Genomic DNA, 24,975 nt, shown 5'->3' on the forward strand with positions numbered 1-24,975 from the left:
ATCATGGAGAGACAAATGTGAATGTTGACGTTGATCAGGGCCCACCTACCAATAAACAATGGCCTACTGATCATATCAGACAGGGCCATGGGCAACAGCACTTGCAGTAGGCAGAGAACACACAACGAAATATGATTCCCTGTCATAAAGGGATGTGGTCTTGTGAGCTGCAGCATTAGAGACAGTCATTTCCACTTAAATAAGAGAGATGAGCAGTGCTGACAGACTGATTTGGACTAAAGAAACATTCTCAGAGACAGACAGCAAATATAGAGCTCATATGGCAAATCAAAGTGTGCCTCAAGAAGATTTATTGAGAGGACAGGGCCAACTGGATCTAGAGGGATACAATGAAAAGATAATGTAAATCATTAGTTTTATGCCTGTGAGGGATGCATGCTATCACATGTTTAGTGTTGGTATTTAAACTACTGACTTGATTGTTATCTCCATCAGGTTTGCATCAAAGTGACCATCATCAACTTCACAGTTACCAAGTCTGGGCTGGAAGACCAAATCCTCAGGTAATCCAATACAGTTGAAGGGTTGTTCTCTGAATTTTCTATTTGCTATTTTGGACTCCATTTGGCTCTGTTCCAAAACATAGTGTGCAACCTTAGCTGTCTACAGCCTACATAGTCAGCTGCCTTGTAAGTCAGCATCCTGACTAAAATAGAACCTCATAAGCAGGCCCAGGCAGTACCTTAGACTTTTATTTCTGCGCTAATTTTGAGGGGAACTTCACGTAATTCAGCGGAAGTGATTTAAATGTAGTAATATGTGTTAAAGGGATAGCTCACCCAAAAATGCTCACCCTCTAATCATTTACTCACCCTCATGCCATCCCACATATATATTACTTTCTTTCTTCAGCAGAACACAAACGAAGATATTTAGAAGAATATCTCAGCTCTATAGGTCTATACAGCGAATGGCTGATCAGACATTTGTAGCTCCAAAAATCACATAAAGGAAACATCAAAGTAAAGAAAGCAAACATACATGCTTCTGAAGATCCAGATTTAGCCACTGGAGTATTATGGATTACTTCTGTTTCTTTTGTCATTTTTTGAGCTATAAAGTTCTGATCAGCATTCACATGAATTTTATGGACCTACAGAGCTGAAATATTCTTCTAAAATCTTTGTTTGCGGTCTGCTGAGGAAAGAAAGTGTAACACTTTACAATAAGGTTCCATTTGTTAACATTAGTAAAATCATTAGGATTTACCTTTAAATGGGGCTAAGAGTAAATTCTACATTCAATTTAGCCAAAAATATTTAATAAACCAACAGTTAAGGGCTGGGGCATGTGTAGAAATGTTTTGAATGAGAGATAATGTATTTCTGTTCATAAGTGAACATTTTGGAATGTTCTACAAAGGCAACATACAAATCAACTCTTAATCTATTTATTTCAGTTGAGTTTGCTATTAGCATGTAGCTATGCTAACAGCACTATAGTCTACAAAGTATAAAAATACATTCGAGACACAAATATTGGGTAAAATTGTCAATTCTTTTATTACATTTTAGTCAATATTTCTTGCATTTTGTCCTGAAAATGCATTTCTTTGAATCTACTATACATAAAACTTAGCAGAAAAACATCTCCGTGTCCAAGTAACAAGGTCCATAGCATTTACCTTGTAAAGAGCATCTGAATCAGAGGTTCATCTTGTGATAGAATCACAGCAGTCTCTTGTATGATATTGTATGCTACATCATAAAATGCCCTTGGACTTTATTATGACTGTATTTTCTTTTCAGGCAGTGTCGTAGTGTGCTGTGTGCTGAATGAATGACACATAGTTGAAAGGCCTGGCCTACTAGCACACTGTTTAAATACAGCTAAATAGAAATGTACTCTGTTGAACTAAGAGCTTTTAAAAGTTTGTAAGCCACAAATATTTTGATGTTGATAAACTAGTTATTACTTATCCATGTGTTACATTGTCGTTGTGATTATTTCTGTCTGTACCCAGTGATGTAGTCCGTCTGGAGCGTCCTGACCTGGAGGAGCAGAGAAACCAGCTGATAGTTCGCATCAATGCAGACCGGAACCAGCTGAAAGCCATTGAAGACCGAATCCTCAAGCTGCTTTTCACCTCTGAGGGCAACATCCTTGACAACGAGGAGCTTGTACAAACTTTACAAGAGTCCAAGGTCAGTGGTTTGAAATCGGAAGAATAAGAGGAGGGCTCAGTTTTGCACCATATTTTAGCGAAAAAACTGGATCTTTTTTGCTAAACACCCAAAATCCAGTTTAACCAATTGCTAAATGCAGTAATGTAGCACTGCGATACTATGTGTATATAAGTCAATTTGCTTCCTTTTTATGAAAGTTATAGTAATTGTGGATTGTACTGGATTCATACTGATATAAGTGCTATTTCCCTGGTGCAATTGACACTGCACTATTATTCACCCATGGAAAGCAGGCTGTTAATGCAATTGAATCTAAAAGATATGTTTGTGTACATTTGATAAAGGCAGCAGTTATTCACTAATTCGTTATTAAATGAAGGAGAAGAACTTTACAACTGGACATGTATCTAAACGTGGTGTAGAAGGGCACATTTTCAACATTTTAAAGAGGCAATTCAGGCACTTTGATTGTGGGGTTGGAGTACTGCACTACTCTATATGATATCAGTCCCAGAAGTATCCCAGATCATAGTGCTGCCCCCATCAAGAACTCAGAAATGACCAGTAATATCAGAAATCTTGTGTGCATCCAGAGAAGCAAGGAAATCTGAACTTTTGTTTAAAGTAGTTAATTTGCCTAGAAGAAGTGCAGTATCTTACATACCTCTTATTTACTTAACATCAAAATGTTTTTGTTTTAAGTCATTAAAAGTCCTAAAGCTTTGTTTATTTCCTGGTTTCAATTACATTTGCAATGTGGATCAACTTTCTCTAAATTTGTATCATATACACTTACAGTAATACACATTTAAATTCAGCAGCGCTGGTGTGCATGTGTGAAATAATGTCTGTACTATCACAAATTTTGGGCCTTTTTCATGAAATATGAACATAATGAATTGAGCTAAATATGAGCGAGCAGGAAGATAAGAAACAAAAATAGCATATCACTGTCTACTACCCTGCTGCCACCCACAGAGAATAACAAATTAAATATCTGTCCTACAGACAGAAAACAGCTCTGTCTCTGTCAGACCCCTCCGCTACAGCCCCTTGCATTTCTGTAAGACTGACATTGCTCTTCAGTGTAGACTGCTTTACACCTCCATTTGCATTTAAGGACCTTTTATAAACCTGCCAGACTTCCGAGTCCTTGCATTTGTTTCTGATTTAAATATACCGTAACACTCGTGCTCCATGGACATTAAGCGGATCCGCTTACAATTTATTGTCTCACGTCTGGTTCAGGTGACATCTCAGGCCATTAAGTCTCGGCTGGAGGAGGCGGAGGCGACAGAGGAGATGATCAACACAGCCAGAGAGAAGTATCGCCCTGTTGCCACACGTGGTTCCATTATGTACTTTGTCATCGCCAGCCTGTCTGAGATTGACCCCATGTACCAGTTCTCACTAAAGTACTTTAAACAGGTAACTTCTATACAGAGCATTCATGCTATAAAACTGTTTCAGGATGCTTGTTATATATTTAATGCACCAAACCTCCAAGTAATATAAAGATATCCTTGGTGATATTACCTGAGAACCTTTATAATAAAATGAAGTCAAAACTAGATCTCTTAAGCATTTTATAAAGACCAAACAAAATAGCTCTGTGTTTATTGAGAAGACAGTATCAAAGCTAGAAGTAATCCCCATGTGCAATCAATATGCCATCATTAAGCAATAATATAAACAAATATTAATACAAGAATAAATGTATAGTATTTTTAATTAATAATTAATTTGTATTTAAGGTAGATGACATCATAATAGCTTTTGATGTAAAATAATGAGATCTTTATAATGGCAGAGCAGGCTGCATGTATGAAAATATTCAGAGAAATTAGTTCACACTTTATATATGTCTTATAAAAAGTATTTTCATAATTTTCAAAGCTCTGTGATTTTTTTATATAGTGGTCATTAATGTAATGTAATGGTGGTTGAGAGATATACTTCAAAAGCCTATTGTAACATATATGATACTTGTCATTTCAACATGCTTTTTCAATAAAATAATATACAAAATTTAATCAAGCATAAGTTGCTTATATTCAACTAATGCTAATCATTAATGTAACTTTTACTTAATTAAATAAGCTGTCATTTATCCCAACATAAGAGTAATTTTTTGCGGAAGTCCGCTGTCATTTTAAATAGATCGATATAAACACTGAAACCACTTTTTTCACGAATAACGACTAGATTTCCATTTATTCATTTGGCAGTTTAGTTTGAACAGAGAGTGAGACAGGAGCCGTAAAACATTGTGTATCATATCATGAGATCTCTCATTTGTCTGCTCTGTTCAAATACAAGTTACATTTAAATAAATTACATTTCACAGTGTCAAGCTTGTAACAGTACTAATTGTCCAGAGGTGTAATTTATGCTGAGGATGAGTGGGACATGTCCCTACCAATTTTGCGAAGGCCCATTTTGTTCCCATCACTTTTTGAAAAATGCACTGATGTATATAATACAAAAAGGAAGCATCTTTAATTGTCAGCAGATTGTTAGTTTGTGTGTTATGATGTGGTAATCTTTTTACTTCACTTTAAATGACTTTATTCAGTTTACAGCCGTGGCCAAAAGTATTGGCAGTGACATCAATTTTGTGTTTTGCAAAGTTTTCTGCTTCAGTATTTGTAGATAATTTTTTTCACAAGTTTCTATGGTATACTGGAAAACAATGATAAGTATTTCATAAGTTTTAAAGGCTTTTATTGGCAAAAACATTCAACATATACAAAGAGTCAACATTCACAGTGTTGATCCTTGTTCTTCATAACCTCTGCAATTCACTCTGGCATGCTGGATTTCAGCTTCTTGGCCAAATCCTGACTGATGGTGATCCATTCTTGACTTATTAGTGCTCGGAGTTGATCACAATTTGTGGGCTTCTGCTTGTCCACTCGCCTTTTGAAGATTGAACACAGGTTCTCTATGGGATTAAGATTCAGGGAGTTGCCTGGCCATGGATCCAAATTTTTTTTAACATGTTATGATCTCCATGCCACTTCATTATCACTCCATCATGCTGGAAAATGCACGGATCATCACCAAATTGCTCCTGGATCGTTGGGAGAAGTTTCTCTTGCAGGACGTTTTGATACCATTCTTTATTCATGGCAGTGTTTTGGGGCAGAATTGTGAGAGAGCCCACTCCCTTGGATGAAAAGCAACCCCACACATGGATGGTCTCACTTCACTGTTGGCACGACACAGGACTCATGGTAGCGTTCACCTTTTCTTCTCCGGACTATCAATTTTCCAGATGTCCCAAACAGATGTAACTTTGCACCAACTTTGCTGTCCAATCATTGTACTTCCTGCAAAATTTCTGTCTATCCTTGATGTTTTTCTTGGAGAGAAGTGGCTTCTTTGCTGCCCTTCTTGACACCAGGCCATTGTCCAAAAGTCTTCACCTCACTGTGCTTGCAGATGTAATCTGCTGCCAATATTGAGCTCTGTAATGGTGGTGACGCGATTCTGTAGCTGACTCCTTAGGAGGAGATGGTCCTGACGCTTGCTGGACACTCTTGGACATTCTGAAGCCTTCTTCACTGCAGTTGAACCTCTCTCCTTGAAGTTCTTGATGATCCAGTAAATGGTTCTTTCAGGTGCAATATTCTTTGCAGCAATTTCCTTGCATGTGAGGCCATTTTGATGCAAAGCGATCTGACGTGGCTGCACGTCTTTCTTTAGAGGTAACCATTGTGAACAAGAACACAATGATTGGAAGCACTTCTTCCCTCCTTTTATAGCAATCAGTCTTCTCTTATAATCCAGTCAGAATGATAGAGTGATTTCACCTGACTAGTACTCGTTCACACTTTCCCTGGTGCTGCTGATATGATTAGTGAAAAGATGATAGCTGGTCATTTTGTGACAGGGCCAAAAAACTGTGAAATAAAGTTCATGTTTTTGGCCAATTAAGTTTTTTGCAGTTATTTAAAATGCATCTGATCACTCTGCACAATAATCTAGAAACAATATGAATCAACACCACAACAATACTTTTGGCCACGGCTGTAGATTTGGGAAGGGAGCGAAAATACAATAGAAATGCTCAGGTAAGAGTGATAGATAAGGCATTTGTTGTAATACCCCTGAAGAATTCCCTTGACTCAGGAAATTTTTGTCCCTCATGTTACTTGATGCCTATCCTGTGCACATTTATGGAATCACATCTCCTCTCCTCTCCTCTTCTCTCCTCTCCTCTCTTCTCCTCTCATGCAGTTATTCAACAATACTATAGAGTCAGCAGAGAAACACAAAGATCTAAGCATTAGACTACAGATCCTTTTGGAGCAGACTCTGCTGAGCGCTTACACAAATGTGTCCCGTGGCCTCTTTGAGCAGCACAAGACCATCTACAGCTTCATGCTGTGCGTAGAGATCATGATGCAGAGACGAGAAATCTCCAAGCAGGAGTGGCAGTACTTTCTGCGAGGGGCTCGTGGCATGGAGAAGGTCAGAGATTACAGGAAACTGCACTTGTGATGAAAGAGAAAGAAAGAGAACACTGTGTGTGCGTGTGTGTGCGTTCGTGCATGGGCCATATGTGGCCATTGTTAACTCCCCCCAACCCCACGGAGCCTGTTATGTAAACATATTTCTATGAGATGCAAGTAATAGGCCTCAGTAATACAAAGAAATAGGATTTCAATATTACAGAAAACATGATCAAGAACCTGCATCAAGCGGAAACGTGTCCAGGACCCATAAGAGCAATCCTAATAGCATGTTCTAAATAGAATTCACCAAGTAAAAGTTACACAACATATTGACTGTCACAACATGTTAGTGACTGTCACAATTGGCATAGATGTATTTGTCAGTTATCGTTGATAACCAATTACATTGTCCTATCGCTCAGTCCTAGTGTGTGTGTTATTATTCTATTTCTGTTTCAAAATGTCCATTTATACTGACACAGCACAAGAGACCTTCCACAAGCCATGAATGAGATTTAATACATTTTTAGATTGGAGAGCTGTTTTCAAATTTTTTCACTTTCCTGAGGCACCTGTATTGTCTGTTCACATTAACAAAGCATCTTTCTATTGCTCCATGCTGTTATATTGTTTTAATGTGCATTGAAGCAATACATTGCTACATGGCTATTTACAGAATTCAGTTCTTTTGCATTACAGACAAATATTAACTTTCATTAGTGGTCTTTGCTAACGCAAGCATGACTATTGCCATTGTTCAAAACTTTGAACCTCTAACACTAAGTATTACACTTCAGCTCATAACTTGTCCTGCTCTGCTTGTGCTACTGAGTTTCTCAAATTGGCCGGTTTATTTATTTATTTTCTCCCCAAATTGGAATGCCCAATTGCCAATATGCTCCAAGTCCTCGTGGTGGCGTAGTGACTCGCCTCAATCCTGGTGGTTGAGGACGAATCTCAGTTGCCTCCACATCTGAGACCGTCAATCCACGCATCTTATCACGTGGCTTGTTGAGCACATTACCGCAGAGACATAACGCCTGTGGAGTCTTCACGCTATTCTCTGCGGCATCCACGCACAACTCACCATGCACCCCACCGAGAGTGAGAAACACATTATACCGACCATTAGGAGGTTAACCCCATGTGACTCTACCCACCAATTTGGTTGCACGGGAGACCTGGCTGGAGTCACTCAGCACGCCTTTGATTTGAACTCACGACTCCAGGGGTGTCAATACTCGCTGAGCTACACTGACCTCCAAATTGTCCGGTTTATTGAGGAGAAGTATGCTATTACTTTATGAAGAGATCAGGTGCCGGTTGCATAAACATAGCCATTAACTTAAGACTGCATCTTACAATTAGTTTGACTAGCTAAAGACGCCATAGAAAGCCTGTTGCATAAAACAAGCTCACAGTTGTCTTTAGTAAGACAGTCTAATTTGCATTGCATTGGGGGAAAAAAAATCACTGAACAGCTTAAAAAAATGGCCGACAGTGGACGCTCAATATATTTTTTATTCGCTGAAAATATTTGCTTATTAGAGGACTACAATGCTTCAAAATGTATTTTAATGAACACAATTAGTGATTTAACCCAAATAATTAAAAACACAACATTTTGTTACCATTTTTGAAGTCAAAGTCTTCAACCAAGTCTCAACTCAAGCCCTTTTCAGCCCCCACTGGCTCAGCTGACAGTTATTTTCAATGGCAAAATGGAATGTAAACAAAAGTTAGCCTGAGGTGTGCTGTCTTACATTTTGGTCTTTAATTAGACTGATCTAAGTTGTTATGCAACTGACTGAAAAAATTAAGACCAACATTTTAGATGACTAACTATTAAGACTAGTCTAAAACAGTTTTATGCAACCGGCCCCAGACTTCTGATTTGTGCCTGAAGGTTATAAAATGGGCAAAAAAACATAGACTTAATTTGAAGGACCCTTGCAATATTTAGGGACCAGACAATCAGAGACATAGAGATGGGCTCTTATTTGGCCCAGTAAGTAACAATCCAAAACTCCCTAGCAATAGCATAGCAATGCCTCAGCAACCACCCACAACAAAAACGTTTGTGCAAGCAAGCACGACTCATATTTCATTTGAAAATGTACAATTCTAGTTACTGTATACTTGCTGCTTAAAATTAGCCCACTTATTTGTCATTCCCCCCTTGTCCATGAATAGAGGAGATATCATGGCCTCTAATTATTATTTTCAGCCTCTGATTTTTTTCAGCTGCCCCAAAGTTTTTCAACAACACTTAAATCAAAAATGACTAATGCTTGATCGAAGCTTGATTGAAGTTCTTTTTAATTCATGCTGTTTGAATTTTCCCACTACAGGAATTTCCAGAGAAACCAGAAGTGCAATGGTTGTCTGATTTTGCCTGGGAGACATGTTGCAATCTAGAAGACAGACTGCTATGCTTTAGTGGCATTAAGAAAGAAATTATATCCACACCAATTTCTGTCAAACTGGGTATCATCTTACTGTTTCACTTGAACATCTTTGGTTCTTACTTTTTTAGAAAAGGATTGATAAAAAAATGGAAATCATAATTCCTATCTTGCTCTCCATCTTTCCCTGCCCATTTCTCTTGGTCTGCAGGGCAATTGGAGGTAACGGTAAACCCAGAAGAATGGGAGGGGTATGTCACTGCTCTTTCCCCTTACTCAGAGAAACAACCACAGGTCAGAGGTCACTGGAACCAGCGGCTTGGTGCCTTCCAGAAACTCATCCTCATCAAGAGTTTTATGGAAGAGAAGGTAAAGAAATAAAATCGCTGCGATTTTAGAAAGTTATTATTGTATGTATAAACAAACAGTTGCAATACACTTTTAGTTACAATTACAACTCACATAGTTGCCTCAGATTTTCATTGATCTTTAAAATAAAAAATAATTTGTGCTGTATAATGTAACTTGGAGAACTGAAAACTGAAACCTCCTTGTCTGTGAGAGCAGCTCGTTTCAAAATGTCAGAAACGCAAACACATTAACACGACCATCCACATATACACAATGCCAGTTTGCACATGATTTCTGCACTGGTTTATTGCCTAATTCATTAAAGGAGTTATGCATATCAGACAAAATCTGTGCTGAGCGTAATTTGCATGCTGCAATTCTGATCTTGCAGGACGGTTCTGAGTGCTGTATTGCAGATTAATTTTTCAACTAATTATTGTTGCGATGATTGATAGAAAATGATTGAATTTACCACCAGGTTTTCTTACCACCTGTAAAAGCACATTGTTTATTGCACCGCAAAAACAGTACAGAGTTTTGTGAATAAAGCATTAGTTATAATGAGCCTTTCATGGAAAGCGGGTGTTTTTCCACGAATGGCAGTGACTTAATTTTAATGCTCAAGATGCAGAACTATTTCGCCGCTGATTGTTCCTGTTTAAACTACATCAGTAGTGCTTAGTGAATAAGACAAGTTTTGCGCTGAAATACGCAAAAGTGACCCAACTGTTTAGTGAGTTTGACTATCAGTATTCAGAGACTGGCATAGTCTTCAATGCATGATTGTGTGATATAATACATTAATACTGATTAGATCTAAGTCTTCGTGGTGGCGTAGTGACTCGCCTCAATCCGGGTGGCGGAGGACGAATCTCAGTATCCTCCACATCTGAGACTGTCAATCCACACATCTTATCACGTGGCTTGTTGAGCGCATTACCGCGGAGACGTAGCGCTTGTGGAGTCTTCACGCTATTCTCCGCGGCATCCACGCACAACTCACCACGTGCCCCACCAAGAGAGAACCACATTATAGTGACCATGAGGAGATTACCCCATGTGACTCTACCCTCCCTAGCAACCGGGCCAGTTGGGTTGCTTAGGAGACCTGGCTGGTGTCACTCAGCACGCCCTGGATTCGAACTCATGAATCCAGGGGTGGTAGTCAGCATCAATCCTCGCTGAGCTAAACAATTTAGCGAATATTGATATCAATTTCGAAAAAAGAAAAGGAATACAATGCAAAATCAAACAATTTAAATTACTGGCATAGTCTTCAAGGCATGATTGTATGATATAATAAATTAATACTGATTTGATGCTGTCAGAAATACAAGCTTATAATTAGTTTGATTTAGTGTTATTTATATTCCAGTTATGCAGCCTAGAGCAATGAGAGGTTTTCTTTTTTCTCAATGTTTGATTAATAATAATAACATAACAGACAGAAGCAAGCCTTTTTTTGTCCTACATATTTACATTCACTTAAAGATCAACTGTTTTGAAGTAGAAGTTTGAAAGGCACTGCAGCAAAATACGTTCTATCGGGAAGACGCGCAGGCTTGAGTGAAGTTTAAGATGCCATTTATTTGAAAAATGTAAAACAGAAAGTAATGTCTCTCTTTGGGGTAGGCCCCATCCGGCGGTCCGAGGGAGTTGTACCCGGAACTGTCATGTCCTGCCGGAGATAGGAGGCAGGGGCGAGGCGCCTACCCCTGTGTGGGACGGGACTCAACTGGTGGTGGTGGGGTGGTGGAGGTTGCCTGTGTTAGCACACTGAAACAGCAATGTAATAGATTGTGAGCAGACTTATAAAGCAATGGCTTAAATGCGATTGGCTAGGAATTACCCAGCTAATGATGTGATGATGTACAGCTGCTAGTCTTCCCGCTAGAACTACGCTGCGCTTCCATTTCCATTTAATTCTAAGAGCCAGAGGTCTATCTGACTGTTTTTGTTGAAATAAAAATAAAACTAAAAAACACTTTTAGTTTTACACTTTTTCACTATATATGGTATATTCAAAATAACATTCCTAATCTTATTCCTTCCTTTGATATTAAGAAACTGTGATTTGCTTGCCGGTATCTGTGTGACAGTGTCTGTTTGATCAAGTTTCATGGAAGTCTACTTGGGTGATAATGTATCATTATCTATTATATAGATGAATACAGTATCATTGAAATGCCTCTGACTCTGTGTGTTTCCAGGTTGTGTTTGCAGTGACTGAGTTTGTTATCACTAGTTTGGGAAAACAGTTTGTTGAGAATCCCCCAGTGGACCTGGCAACGCTGTACACAGACATGTCTCCATCCACTCCTCTGGTCTTCATTCTCAGCACGGGCTCAGATCCAATGGGAGCGTTCCAGCGGTTCGCCAATGAGAGAGGATATCAGGATCGGTACTGATTCACAGTGATGTGACATCCTGTTTTCTCACTCAGTTCTCAAGAGTCACTCCCAATGAAGTGTTGCTGTACTGTAGCATATCAATAGGCTATCAATAGAATTTCCAGAATTTTGCCTCTAAATATATTCAGTGTTCAACACTCGGGCCCTGATTTAAAAAAGGTTTGCATGTATAGAAACGTGCAAACTCGACAGCATATGCAAAAATGGTCTGAGCTCACCTACTAAAGTGGTCTTCTGATGCATCTGTCAGACGTGCAAAATAACCAATTTCCCCAAAATGAATATGCAGTTTACAGGCATGCCTCCAATAGTGCAATATAAATGGCAGTGTTGGTGCAAATTAATTAAAGTGCACCCACAAAGTGATTTATCAAACCTGAAAGTCATTTCTAAAAAGGAAAATGTGAGAGCAAATCAATATGAATGAAAGGATGATATTAATCTGATTCACTCAATGCATTATGCTGTCATTGTGGTAAAACAGAGACTTTGAGAACAAGGAATACACAAAATACAAATTGATAACATGCATTAATATGATAATTTTAGTTTTATATAATTACTTTGGAACTTGTAATAATAACTGATAACATTACTGATGATCATTCAACTCTTATAAATCAAAATTAAAAAAGCTACTAGCAATTTATGTACAAATCATATCGTATTTCAGTGTTTTAAACATTGTATTTAAATGGCAAATTATTACAAAATATTTTAAGTGCGGTACTTCCTGTGCTCGAATCGGGCCGATACGCACTGGTACGCCGAGCTGGTGTCATTTGAATCCCACGAAATGAGTAGTGATTGCTGGTTAAAATGAATAAATGCCATATTGAATAAAAATAAAATGAGAGCCGTATTGTAAGTGAGCCCGCATTTGGTGCAAGGGCCACATGCAATCATCCTTTTGGAGGGAGTGTCCAAAATATTTGCATGTGTAGTTATTTGCACAATTTTGTAAATCACTCACAAAACGCCCACGACACACACACACATAATTTGATAGATTGCACAAGCAAATTAGTACCTGTGAATTAGGATTTTAGTAAATCCAGGCCAGAGTGTATCCAAAATATGTACCCTAATGTTGCTGTATATTACTGTTATTTTATAATCTTTCAACAAATGTTATACCTGAGCCTGGCTGCTATTATTGACCACTATTTGCTTACCAATTATGAGAGCAGTTGACTCACGAGCAATTTAAAGGTAACTTTAAAGGGATTAATGGAAAGGAGGAGGCGAGAACCGGCTTGACAATATAAATAATATTTAATATAGAACTTAACCAAAAAGACAAACACACAAAGGTGTCAGACAGCTGTCCGTTAATCTCTCTCTCTGTCCCACTGCAGTCTCCAGTCGGCCTTTATCCCTCTCTGAGGCTTGATTAGCCTGATTATGGGCCGGGTGTGTGGAATCATGGCCCCGCCCTGCCCTCCGCCCTGCCACAGTAACACTTTACAATAAGGTTTAATTTGTTAACATTAGTTTATGCATTAGGCATCATGAACAAACACTTAACAATATATATATATATATATATTTTACAGAATTTATAAATCTAGATTATTTTTAGTTAATAAAAATACAATTGCTCATGGTTAGCTCATATTAGTTCAAAGTGCATTAACTAATGCTAACAAATACAACTTTTGATTTGAAAAATGAATTAGTGAAGACTTATGTATTAGTGAAGTTTATGTATTTTTCCCCGTTGTGAAGTCACAGAGCCAAACACCAGTTACTTGCCAAGAAATAACACATTTTATTAATTCTTTTAGTTATCAGACATTGGAGAGAAAGCAAAATATCAATTGGAGAATGGTGTCGTAAGGTGGTCTTCTTATCTGGTCTTTCTCAGTCTTTCTCTGAATATGTTAAATGTCAGGACGTCTTCTCCATTGTTTAAAATGAGCAACATTACTTCCCCTCCCCTCATAATTTGAAATATAAGCCTCTGAAGCGCCCTTCTCAGCAACTTTACGTCCAAACCATACATATTTATGCAACTTATATAAGACTTTCATAAAGGACTTTGACTTACACTAGGCTTTAGGCATGCATATTAGACAACATAATATAAAAGCACAAGTGTAATAATGTAATACAAATTATTATAAATGCGTATGGTAATTAATGTCATGTATAAACATGAACATTTATTCTACATTAGTATATGTTGAAATTAACATGAACTAATATGAATAAATGTTTAATAAGGATTCTGCATGTTAACTTATGTCATGAACCTATATTAAATCATAGAATTTTAGAAGTTGCATTAAGACAGCCAATCAGATTAGAGTTTACGTAATTGAGACTATTGCTGGTCCATGGGCATGCTGTCCGAGACTGAGACTAGACTCTAGAGACCTACAAGTATCACTTTATTACTATCACCCAGGCCTATATCACTATAATAATAAATTAAACATAATAGTACTTTTATTTATTTAGTTATTTGTAATTATAGCGGGCTTCTTTTATTGCAGGGTCAAATCTATCTCGCTGGGTCAGGGTCAGGGGCCAATAGCTGAAAGGATGATTCTGGAAGCTCTAAAGATCGGCAGCTGGATATTTCTGCAAAACTGTCATCTTGCTGTGTCCTGGATGCTGGCAATGGAGGAACTTATCAAATCCTTTATTGAACCTGGTTAGTTTGCATGTGTGTATGAGACTTAAAATACAAATGTGTTTTCCTTCTTCCTTTTTCCTATGGATTAATCATAATTATTCCATAAAAGAAGGATATTATATTATGGTCTTGGTATCAGATTAGTATGACCTGCCAAATTAACCTGTAAATGGAATGACTAGATTGATGAAATAAATATTTTTGTCTGTTTGTTTACAGATGTGGCTTTCTGTGTGTGGATGGTTCAATTAAAATTTTTAGTCAGACTGGCCTGTTTTGCGCCTGTTTCCACATTATATTGTGGATTGTGTGTGCTGCATTTGTGAATCCATGAATAATGAATTTCTCTGTTGCCCTGTCCTGAAACAATCTTTGATTTTTGCAGACACAGTTATCCATGAAGACTTCAGACTCTTCCTCAGCTCAATGCCGTCCAATGCGTTTCCTGTCACTGTTTTGCAAAACTCTGTCAAGGTAAATCACACACCCAAATACTTGTATAGTATATTGGATTTTCAGTAACACACTGGCTCATTTGCACAACTGTTTTCTCATAATGTTCTGGATGAAATGTCTCTATCCATCCATCCATCCGCCTGTCTGTCTGCCTGTCTGTCTCCTTTTCCAATCCCACTTCTTTGATTGCTGCGTGGGAGAGAAAATGTGAAGGTGTCTTGTCAAACTCTTCTTTGAATTAATTTGGTTTATCCATGCCATCAGAAGAAAACATGCATCAATATAGACTGAATACTCACACGTCTATCCACCATATTCCTGAACGTGGAAGTGTTCCACGATTCCACGGTTTTCAATTTCGAGTCTCCAGTGTTTTCACTCGCATCGCCATATATTCTTAGTGAGTAGTGTAATGTTTAAGGTATTACATTTGTAAAAATTGTCAAGAAACATGCCGATACTTCACATAGTCCAGATGACCATTTTTTATAGAAAAAAAGGTGCCTCACCTTAGTGGGTAGATGACATGAAGCGATGGTCCGTGGTTAGTTATGTGATATCATTAACTACTTTAAGTTGTTATGACAGCAAACAACAGCACAAGTTCAGAGCCTGAAATTCTGTTCTCCTTTGATCGCTCATTTTGCAGTTTTTACTGTACGTTTCGAGAACAGAAATAGAAAACAGGCCAATAGAATCATCATGGTGCCACCCATTGGTTCCAATGTAGACATTAGGTTTCATATGTTGATGGCATGCACATATTTTTACCTTTACTCATTATTCGTCAATTCAGCACTGGGATATGTATGCACGTACCATACATTACATTTATATTTTAATCACACTAACAATGTCACACACTCCTGCAAGAAAAAGATAGGACTTAATGGGTGAAAACATTAACACCACTGTGTTCAAATGTGATCACAATCCCTATAAATAAACTACTGATTAAACTTTCTTATTCACTCACTGTACTTACTGCCCATTGTGCATATTGGTATGAAGGGCAGCAACAAAAAAAGTCCACCACTCCAGTCTGTTCTGGGCCATCCGTTGTATAGTCCCCCAGGTCTGGTTCATGACCTTGAACGTGTTTTTACATCTGCCTCTCCTGTGTTTTCTTTTTGGTGTCCAGTGATGTCCCCCTGTTCTTGGGGGTGGCTGTGGCTCAGGTGGTAGAGTGGGTCGGCTGCTAATCGCAGGGTTGGCGGTTCGATCCCCGGGTCACACGACTCCACATGCCGAAGTATCCTTGGGCAAGACACTGAACCCCAAGTTGCTCCCAGTCGCAGGCTAGCGCCATTTGTGTGTGTGTGTGTGTGTGTGTGTGTGTGTGTGTGTGTGTGTGTGTGTGTGTGTGTGTGTGTGTGTGTGTGTGTGTGTGTGTGTGTGTGTGTGTGTGTGTGTGTGTGAGAGAATTAGAGAATTCAAGACTACCTGTTGTTGAATGTTGAGATGTTTTCTCCTGCTTACGCTGGTGAGTGCGAGAGAGCAGTGCCAGGTCATCTGCAAAGTCTTTAAAACAATTTAACCTAAGTCACTGGAAAACAATAGGAGCATATACGGCCGTAAACAAGAGATGCGTCATTGTAATTAAAGTGCAGTCACATTGCTGCATTGAAGCAGCCAAACTGTTTAGAAATTCAGTCTTATTCTAGAGGTTAGTTTTACATTTATTTCCTGCCTATACTTTAACTCTAGTTGTGTTCCGTTTCTAATATGCTTGTGTTGCCAGGGAACTAATAAGCCTATGTTAATGTGTTGGTAGGTAACTAATGAGCCGCCAAAGGGTCTTCGTGCAAACGTGAGACGAGCCTTTACTGAGATCAGCAGTGCATTCTTTGAGGAGCACATCCTTGGCAGGAAATGGAGAAAAGTAATCTTTGGAGTGTGTTTCTTCCACGCCGTCATTCAGGTCAGGGCTCAAAGATTAAATGTGTAATTTCAATCTGAAGCACCCAGAGATTATAAAGTTTACAAAATTTATGGGAATTTTTCCTTGCTATATACTAAGAGCAGGGACTTGATTGGAACACTAGTGCATTTTTGTGTGATCAAATAAAACAATTGGATGGAAACTTCCAAATTTATTGAGGTTAACTTTGAGTTTAAGTTTCATGTACAGTATATGTCTGTGATTTTATGTGGGAAACTACATTTGCAAGACGCATTCCTTTGAATGTGGTGGAAAATAAAATGTTCAGTTTATGCTAGTGTTGGCCAATTTTTCAAGATAATAATAAAATGTAAAAATAAGTACAATAAAATGGTTTTTAATATATGCGTTTATTGAAGATCATGATGTAATTTTGTCCCTAAGCATTTAAAACTGAGAAATAGTGCATTGCATTTGATAGCCTTGCTTAAGTGTGTAATTTCCATGACACTATCAACACCAAATGTAATTGCAAATGTAATGGGTCTCATTCATGAAACATGAGCATAACAAATATCTGTGCAAATCATCCTTAAATTAATTCTTACTTAAGTTGTTGCATTAAAGTAAATGCAACAATACAATTTGAACTTGTAAATGTATTTTTAAGGCTGGTTAACATTAATGGTAGAGACTTGTTCGTTATGTTCTACAATATAAATTATACACAGTCATATGATCAGTGACATCTCAGGCTCATTATTTCTGGTGGGGCACAAACAATCAATTAACACCAGCTGTTGGGTTAACCGAAAATTCACTGTCATTCACCATTTTTTGAGAAGAATTGTCATTTATTTTAGTGGAGTACCTGTGTAAACGAAACTTCAGATGTGTGTGTTTATCATCTGTGAAACTTTATGCTGATATCAGGCACATTGAAAAAGATTCAGTGAACTTGTTCATTCTGTGTACTGTATGTATGTGTTTTTTAAATTTTCAGATCAGACGGTTATTTCATTTTAAGCCACACATAACCAGCATAGTTAAATGTCTTAGTGCAATGGTTGATTGACAGGTAGAACCTTCACCCTAGAACTACTTGGTTTCACCAGACTCCCGCTTTGTGAGTCAAAAAATCTATCATCCGCTGTAGTAAATATGCCAAACATGTTGAGTTTTCCAAACGTCAAAAATCCAACCAAAGTTCAGTTTCAGGCTGCAGATGGAGTAAATGCACATAGCACATAACATTACAGTGGCTTGTAAATTTGGACCTATCCCGTTGCATGTGCAGACTGCGGAGACTGCCTATTTATTTCATAGTGATTTTTTCAACACTTTTTTATCCTTTGAAATATCTTAAATGGCTTTCCAATGATCAAAATATATACATTTATTAAATGTCCCATTTTCTTTGATAAACTGTGAAAGATGTCATAAAGATACGTTAAAGTTGAACTTAATGTACTTGAGATAGGTTCAAAGTTCTTGTTAATTTACAAAAGTTTTTACGAACTAATTAGATAATGATGCTTCTGGGAAATGCGCCTTACAGATTAAGTACTACTTAATGTTCTGCTTAATTTTTCGGGAAATCCAGCCCTTGTCTCTTTAAGTAATGTTATCTACAGACCTTATTGTAGATGTTTTAAACAGCATTTTCCAAGGGAATCCATAGAAATGTTGCTTTCCTGGGTGGTCTACAAATGTATTTCATGAATGACCCGCACTTTTCTTCTAATTCGTTTTGTGTCTTTGTATGTGTGTGTATGCCTTCATGTGTGTTTAGGAGAGAAAGAAATTTGGTCCTCTGGGCTGGAACATCCGGTATGAATTCAATGACAGTGACAGAGAATATGCTCTTCTCAACCTAAACCTCTACTGTCAGACAGGACATATACCCTGGGATGCTCTCACATACATCACAGGTGTGTTTACAAGGACTTGTAACCGCGTGTGTGTGTGTGTGTGTGTGTGTGTGTGTGTGTGTGTGTGTGTGTGTGTGCATGCTGGTGTCCTCACAATGTAGCAAATGATGAGGCCTACATTGTGAAGACACCCCAACTATCCCCATCACTGAAAGGGGTTAATAAACATTACAAATATTAAAATATTAAAAAAAAAATTTGTGTGAGAGTTACTGTATATTTAGAAATATGTTTAGGGGATAGAACATTTCATTAGCTTGGCATATAAACCATTATGACAATGGAAACCTTATATACATGTAAGCATTAGCAGCTCAAATCCCATTTTTTTTCTTTTCTTGTGAGAATGGTTAGATATGATAAATAAACATATTATTAAACATAAAATTACCCTAGTATCAAAGCAACTATTTAGATAAAAAGTATTTAAATGTAGGAGACCTCAGATGTCTGCGTTACTGTACCTTACATTTACATTTATGCATTTGGCAGATGCTTTTATCCAAAGCGACTTGCAGTGCACTTATTACAGGGACAATCCCCGCAAAGCAACCTGGAGTTAAGTGCCTTGCTCAGTGGTGGTGGTGGCTATGGGGATCGAACCAGCATCCTTCTGATTAACAGTTACATTTACATTTATGCATTTGGCAGACACTTTTATCGAAAGCGACTTACAGTGCACTTATTACAGGGACAATCCCTCCGGAGCAACCTGGAGATAAGTGCCTTGCTCAAGGGCCCAACAGTGGCATCTTGGTTGTGCTGGGGCTTGAACCCCCAACCTTCTGGTCAGTAACCCTGAGCCTCAACCACTGAGCCACCACTGCCCCAGTTTTAGCCCATTACGCCATCACCACTCCCTTCTCAAATGTATGCAGCTGGTGTTGTGCAGGGACTATGAAAGAATGTTTCAGTAATGTTGTTATGAGGGGCTTCAGGAAAGATTCATTAAAGAAGCTTCACTCAGTGTCAAACTGTCTCATTAATTCTTTGCAAGCCACCAGTCAGTGATGCAATAAAATGGAATGTGTTTAAATGTGTTCGTTTTATTGTCTCTGTAGGTCAGATTACGTATGGAGGCAGGGTGACAGATGCCTGGGATCAGCGGTGCTTGCATACTATCCTTAAGGTTTTCTTCTCCCCGGCCACATTAGAGGAGAGCTACACCTACTCTAAATCAGGTACACACTCACATACATACTTTTACGCAATATCACACAAGCGAAAGTGCAGTTGTACTGAATATCAATATGGCTGCAATTTATTTATTTTATACAACAGTTGTAGAAACAAGAAGTTAACTGGAACAAACTGTTGTATAATGCTTGATTTGGACACACATTCACCATCACTCATCAAAAACCAAATGTAGTATTCAGAATCTCAAATTGCATAGCATATAGCGTATATGTAAGTATAAGTACTGTAGGTTGACTTCACCAAAGAGTGTAAACACTGCGGCACTGTCAGGGGCCCTCCATGTCAACTGCTGACTCAACCAATGGTGTGAGTTTGGGATGGGGCCACCTGTAATAAGCTGTGTAGCTGGGAATTGACTAGTTTGTCTGAACAATGAAAGATGTTCTGGGTAACGGATTCAATGTAATGAGGAAGCAGGAGACAGCGTTTGCTACTCAGGAATGTCACTGTTTATTCAACACAAAACAAAAACACATTTGCAATGGTGTAGCTTCCACGACAGCAGGCTTCACGAACACACAAACAGCTTCGGGTGTCTGTCTCTCTCTCTCTCCACAATGAGGTCTGGCCCTTCTTTATTTCCCCCGTCTCTCACTGCGAACACAGAAACAAGTTATTACTAGCAAATCATCTCAGGTGCGAACCCTTACCCTTGCTCTCTTCCCAGACAGATTCCCGACCGTGCCCTCACCTCCACGTTCTGAAACACCAAACACTAGAGCCAAAGCATGTACAGATAAACATGGCTATTGTATTATTGTATAGGTTTTAAGAGACTTGTTTAGATTTTTTACAGACTTCTTTCCTTTGTGCAGGGATTTATTTTGCTCCTGATTCAGACAGCCTGACTGAATATAAGCAACACATTGAGAATCTGCCTCTGAATGATGATCCAGAGATCTTTGGCATGCATGAAAACGCCAACCTGGCATTCCAGGTAACTCACCTCGCCTACAGTACACTCGCACTGAGTAACAAATTCAACTTACACCAGTCCTGTAGTATGAGTTATTTGTTTGAGTTCAGAAATTTAGAATTTGAATTTCTGTTTATTATTATAACTAGTTAGATGCCATAACAAGTATGATTAGGTTTTTTTTTTTATCTAAATCTCCCACTTAAAAACGTTCATTTATCATTTTCAAGTATTCGACCCAGGAAGTATTGGGTGAGGTAAGTAAGTAGTCATTTATCAGATGTATCTATCCACAACAACTATTACACATACAGTATTACAAGTAAAATTCCCCTGGAGCCACTGGGTACTTATAAATAAGTGCATTGCTCGAGGGCACAATGGTGATGGTTCATGGTTTCACCACCACCACCAGAGGCTAAGAAGGTCCTTTCAGAGAACTAGGATTTACAGAAATCATAAAGCTCTTTCACCAATGTGCCGTTAAGTGTAATTTTCTTAAGAACAAAATGAATGAGCACTTCACACTTTCTTTTTATTTACCTCTCAGTCTCTGGTTCTCAAATGTTGGGTCATGACCCAAAAATCGGTTGTAGGTCTATTGTTATAGGGTCGTGGACTACAGGTAAAAAAGCAGTGTTGAATGCAGTTAATGAAATGCTACTAACCATATAATCATGCATATTTAGAATACCAAAATCAACAGGCTTATTAAGTTTTAAAAGGGAGGAGAAAATGCTTCCTGTATCATGTGTTGTTGATGTCAAAGGTAGTGTGTCCAAACAAGCTCTATGGTAATATTTGCAGTATGCAAATTCAACTGTCAATTGGTAAAAGCTAGCCAAATTAGGTAGATACCAGCATGGACAGGTTGTAATAAGCCCTCATCCTCGAAAACCATGACTAAAACTACATTGAATACAGATTCACTTGCTACAGGGATAATCATAGTTTGTGCCTATCAATGTAAAATCTGGGACCTGATGCAAATCCACAGAGCTTTTGATAAAGAGCACCTTTCAACCTGCCATATAACACACACACACACTCTCTCCATCTTTGAAACAGAGGCAGGAGACAATGACGCTGATCTGTACCATTCTGGAGGTCCAGCCCCGCTCATCTGCAGCAGGTGGAGGGAAGAGTAATGATGAGCTGGTCCATGAACTGGCTGACTCCATCTTAGCTAGAATCCCTGGTTAGTGTCAAACACATGTAGCTCCCTGCTCAAAAGCACACTGTCACCTCATTGTTTATATAACCGATTTTGTGGGCTTGTATTTTTATGTGTATGCTTGTGTGTGTGTGCATCTGAACAGAGAAGTTGGATATGGATGCAGCAGTGGAGAGTCTGTTTATGCAAGACTCCAACGGTAGACTCAATTCTCTGACCACTGTGCTTGGACAGGAAGTAGACCGATTTAACTTCCTGTTGCGAGTGCTCAAGGTAAGCAAGAGCGTTTTGATTGTAAACTGCAGAGGATATATTACAGCAGCTAATCATTTATTGATCGCCCACTAATCTTCCTGCTTTGTCTGTGTGTGTGTGTGTGTGTGTGTGTGCATTTTTCTGCAAATAGACTTCACTTTGTACTCTGCAAAAGGCAATAGCAGGTCTAGTGGTGATGTCAGAAGAAATGGAGAAGATCTATAACAGTTTCCTGAATAACCATGTTCCAGATCACTGGTCTAATGCTGCTTACCCTTCCCTTAAACCTCTTGGCAGCTGGGTTAAAGACCTCACCCTGCGCACAGCTTTTGTAGAGGTATTGTAAATCTTTATATATATTCACAGCACAAAGACGCAGGATAATGCAATCATAACACCCTATTTTAAAGGTATAGTCCATGCCAAAAGGAAAAGACCATTGCTATTTACTTAAACTCATGTCGTTCTAATCCCGTATGTGGTTAATTTGTCCGTAAAACACAAAATTGAAATGTGTGTGTGTGTGTGCGTTGGAGCAGAGTTGGATCACAAGGGGTCCGCCTAAGTCTTTCTGGATTTCTGGCTTCTTTTTTCCCCAAGGATTTCTCACAGGTACGTAAAATATTTTTTAATATTATAATATTTTACAAAATATTATTTAGTAAATAATATATACAGTAAATAAAGAGTTCCTTTTGTCTCTTAGGGGCACTGCAAAATCACGCACGCAAGTACAACCTGCCCATTGATGAGCTGAATTTTCGTTTCAACATGGTGCCAGTGTACAGAGACCAGACTCTTGTCACTGAAGCACTGAAAATCCTCGATCTAGGGAAAGAACTTGACATGGACAAAGAGGTGAGCCTGGATGAAGAGAACACTTATAATTGAGTATTTCACTGTACCATTGACCCTTTTCCACCCCCTCTGAAAAAGGCTTTTATTGACATTTTAACTTGCCATTTTTTCACATTTCAACCTTATATGGTGATGGTGGCGTAGTGGCTAAAGCACAGGGCTGTTAATCAGAAGGTCGCTGGTTCGAACCCCATGGCCACCACCATTGTGCCCTTGAGTAAGACACTTAACTCCAGGTTGCTCCGGGGGGATTGTCACTGTAATAAGTGCACTGTAAGTCGCTTTGGATAAAAGCGTCTGCCAAATGCATAAATGTAAATGTAAATATTATCGTCCTCTTCACATCAGAATCAAAATGAGCTTTATTGCCAAGTATGCTTACACATACAAGGAATTTGTCTTTGTGGCAGAAGCTTTCAGTGCACAAACAGTACAACAACAAAACAGAGATAATAATAATAAAAAAATAATAAAAATAAAAAGTTAATAGAAAATATAAGTATATAGAAAGAAATTGTCTTTATCTTCATGCAATACCGTCAATGAGAAGATTTCAACGTTATAATAACCATCCATTTTAAAACCGATGTATATAGTGAAACCTTGATATAGTTACATCCCTACTGCCTACATGGCAGGAAAATTGTGATGTTTATTTTTTTTAATTAGGTAGATGTTGAGGCATTTTTACTCTCTAGTCAGTCCCCGCTTTACATTAGCTACACAATGCACATCGTGTGTGTTACGCACATCTGATTGGCCAGGTGTTTCGACCGCACCATATACACAATAACAGCGGGGGGATGGGGATCAGAATCAGATGACAAGGTAAAATGTGTTTTAATTCTAACAATTAATGTATTTATCTTGTAAATACAGTACATATACATTCTATTTTTGGTGATATAAGTCAGTAAGTAAATTGTTGTACTTGATCCCATTAAATGTCAACCACAGACCTTTGTATGGGCCCCCCGGGTACTCATCTGTACCCTTTGACCCCCCCTGATGGCGGAACTGTTTTATATCAAACTATCAAATTTTTAGTTCTCAGCATATGACTCCATACTGTGTTGTCTTTTTCTATAGCTTCCCACTATAGAGGATGGGGTCTTGGTTCATGGAATGTTCATGGATGCTTGTCGCTGGGATGACATAAACATGGTTATTGAAGATGCGTTGTCAAGGGTGATGAACCACATTCTGCCCGTGGTGCATTTTGAACCTCAGCAAAACTATGTTCCTGAACCCACCCTCTACCAGGCACCACTGTACAAGACCTCTGCTCGAGCTGGAACTCTGTCTACTACAGGTAATTTTCACCCCTTGTGTGACGTTTTACATATTTACCATCAGTTCACTAGAAAGACATATTTACACAATATTTATTGAACAGTTCAACAGTAACAGTTCATGTTCTTTATCAGTTTTGGAATTTACCTCTCAAATTTGTAACGTGTTGGACAGTCATATTTTTCATTTATTTGCATCCATTTAATTCTATATTTTTTATTTGTCTATTAGGACACTCTACAAATTTTGTGGTAACTGTGATGTTGCCATCCAACCGGCCCAGTGACTACTGGATCTCAAAAGCCTCTGCACTACTTTGCCAACTCAATGAGTGAGCACAGCCACAGTATATGCTTTACTTTTCACAGTGATATAAAAATCAGCTGTAAATGAAACAAAGGAAAGTACACTGAACATGCCTCTTGCATACTGTTCACAATAAACAAAAAGCCATGATTAAACAGCAACGTCTTCAGCAAAATACATTGACTCATCTGGAACTCTATAAATGGTTTAATAATAGTTTTATAGCTATATTTTCTAACACACATGACATATCCCCAGTGTTTATGCATTATTTGTACATATTAAAACA

The 24,975-nt window shown here is 38.3% G+C and overlaps 1 protein-coding gene across 1 annotated transcript in view; it reads left to right on the forward strand.

Annotated features, from left to right (window-relative positions):
• The window catches only part of dnah6 (dynein, axonemal, heavy chain 6), an 85,277-nt gene extending 60,503 nt beyond the window's left edge, over nt 1-24,774 (forward strand). The window contains 20 exon segments of the mRNA XM_052137461.1: nt 457-524; nt 1,985-2,165; nt 3,396-3,575; nt 6,390-6,623; nt 8,959-9,094; nt 9,224-9,381; nt 11,574-11,764; nt 14,273-14,433; nt 14,801-14,889; nt 16,646-16,792; nt 18,546-18,684; nt 19,746-19,865; nt 20,700-20,821; nt 21,869-21,998; nt 22,120-22,247; nt 22,381-22,566; nt 22,769-22,841; nt 22,936-23,087; nt 24,177-24,399; nt 24,612-24,774. Of these exon segments, the coding sequence (XP_051993421.1) occupies nt 457-524; nt 1,985-2,165; nt 3,396-3,575; nt 6,390-6,623; nt 8,959-9,094; nt 9,224-9,381; nt 11,574-11,764; nt 14,273-14,433; nt 14,801-14,889; nt 16,646-16,792; nt 18,546-18,684; nt 19,746-19,865; nt 20,700-20,821; nt 21,869-21,998; nt 22,120-22,247; nt 22,381-22,566; nt 22,769-22,841; nt 22,936-23,087; nt 24,177-24,399; nt 24,612-24,715 (2,922 nt within the window). The 3' untranslated portion in view covers nt 24,716-24,774.
• Nucleotides 24,775-24,975: the final 201 nt, after the last annotated feature.

This window comes from Xyrauchen texanus, chromosome 11 (assembly GCF_025860055.1).
Source record: "Xyrauchen texanus isolate HMW12.3.18 chromosome 11, RBS_HiC_50CHRs, whole genome shotgun sequence".
In the NCBI taxonomy this organism is placed as follows: Eukaryota; Metazoa; Chordata; class Actinopteri; order Cypriniformes; family Catostomidae; genus Xyrauchen; species Xyrauchen texanus.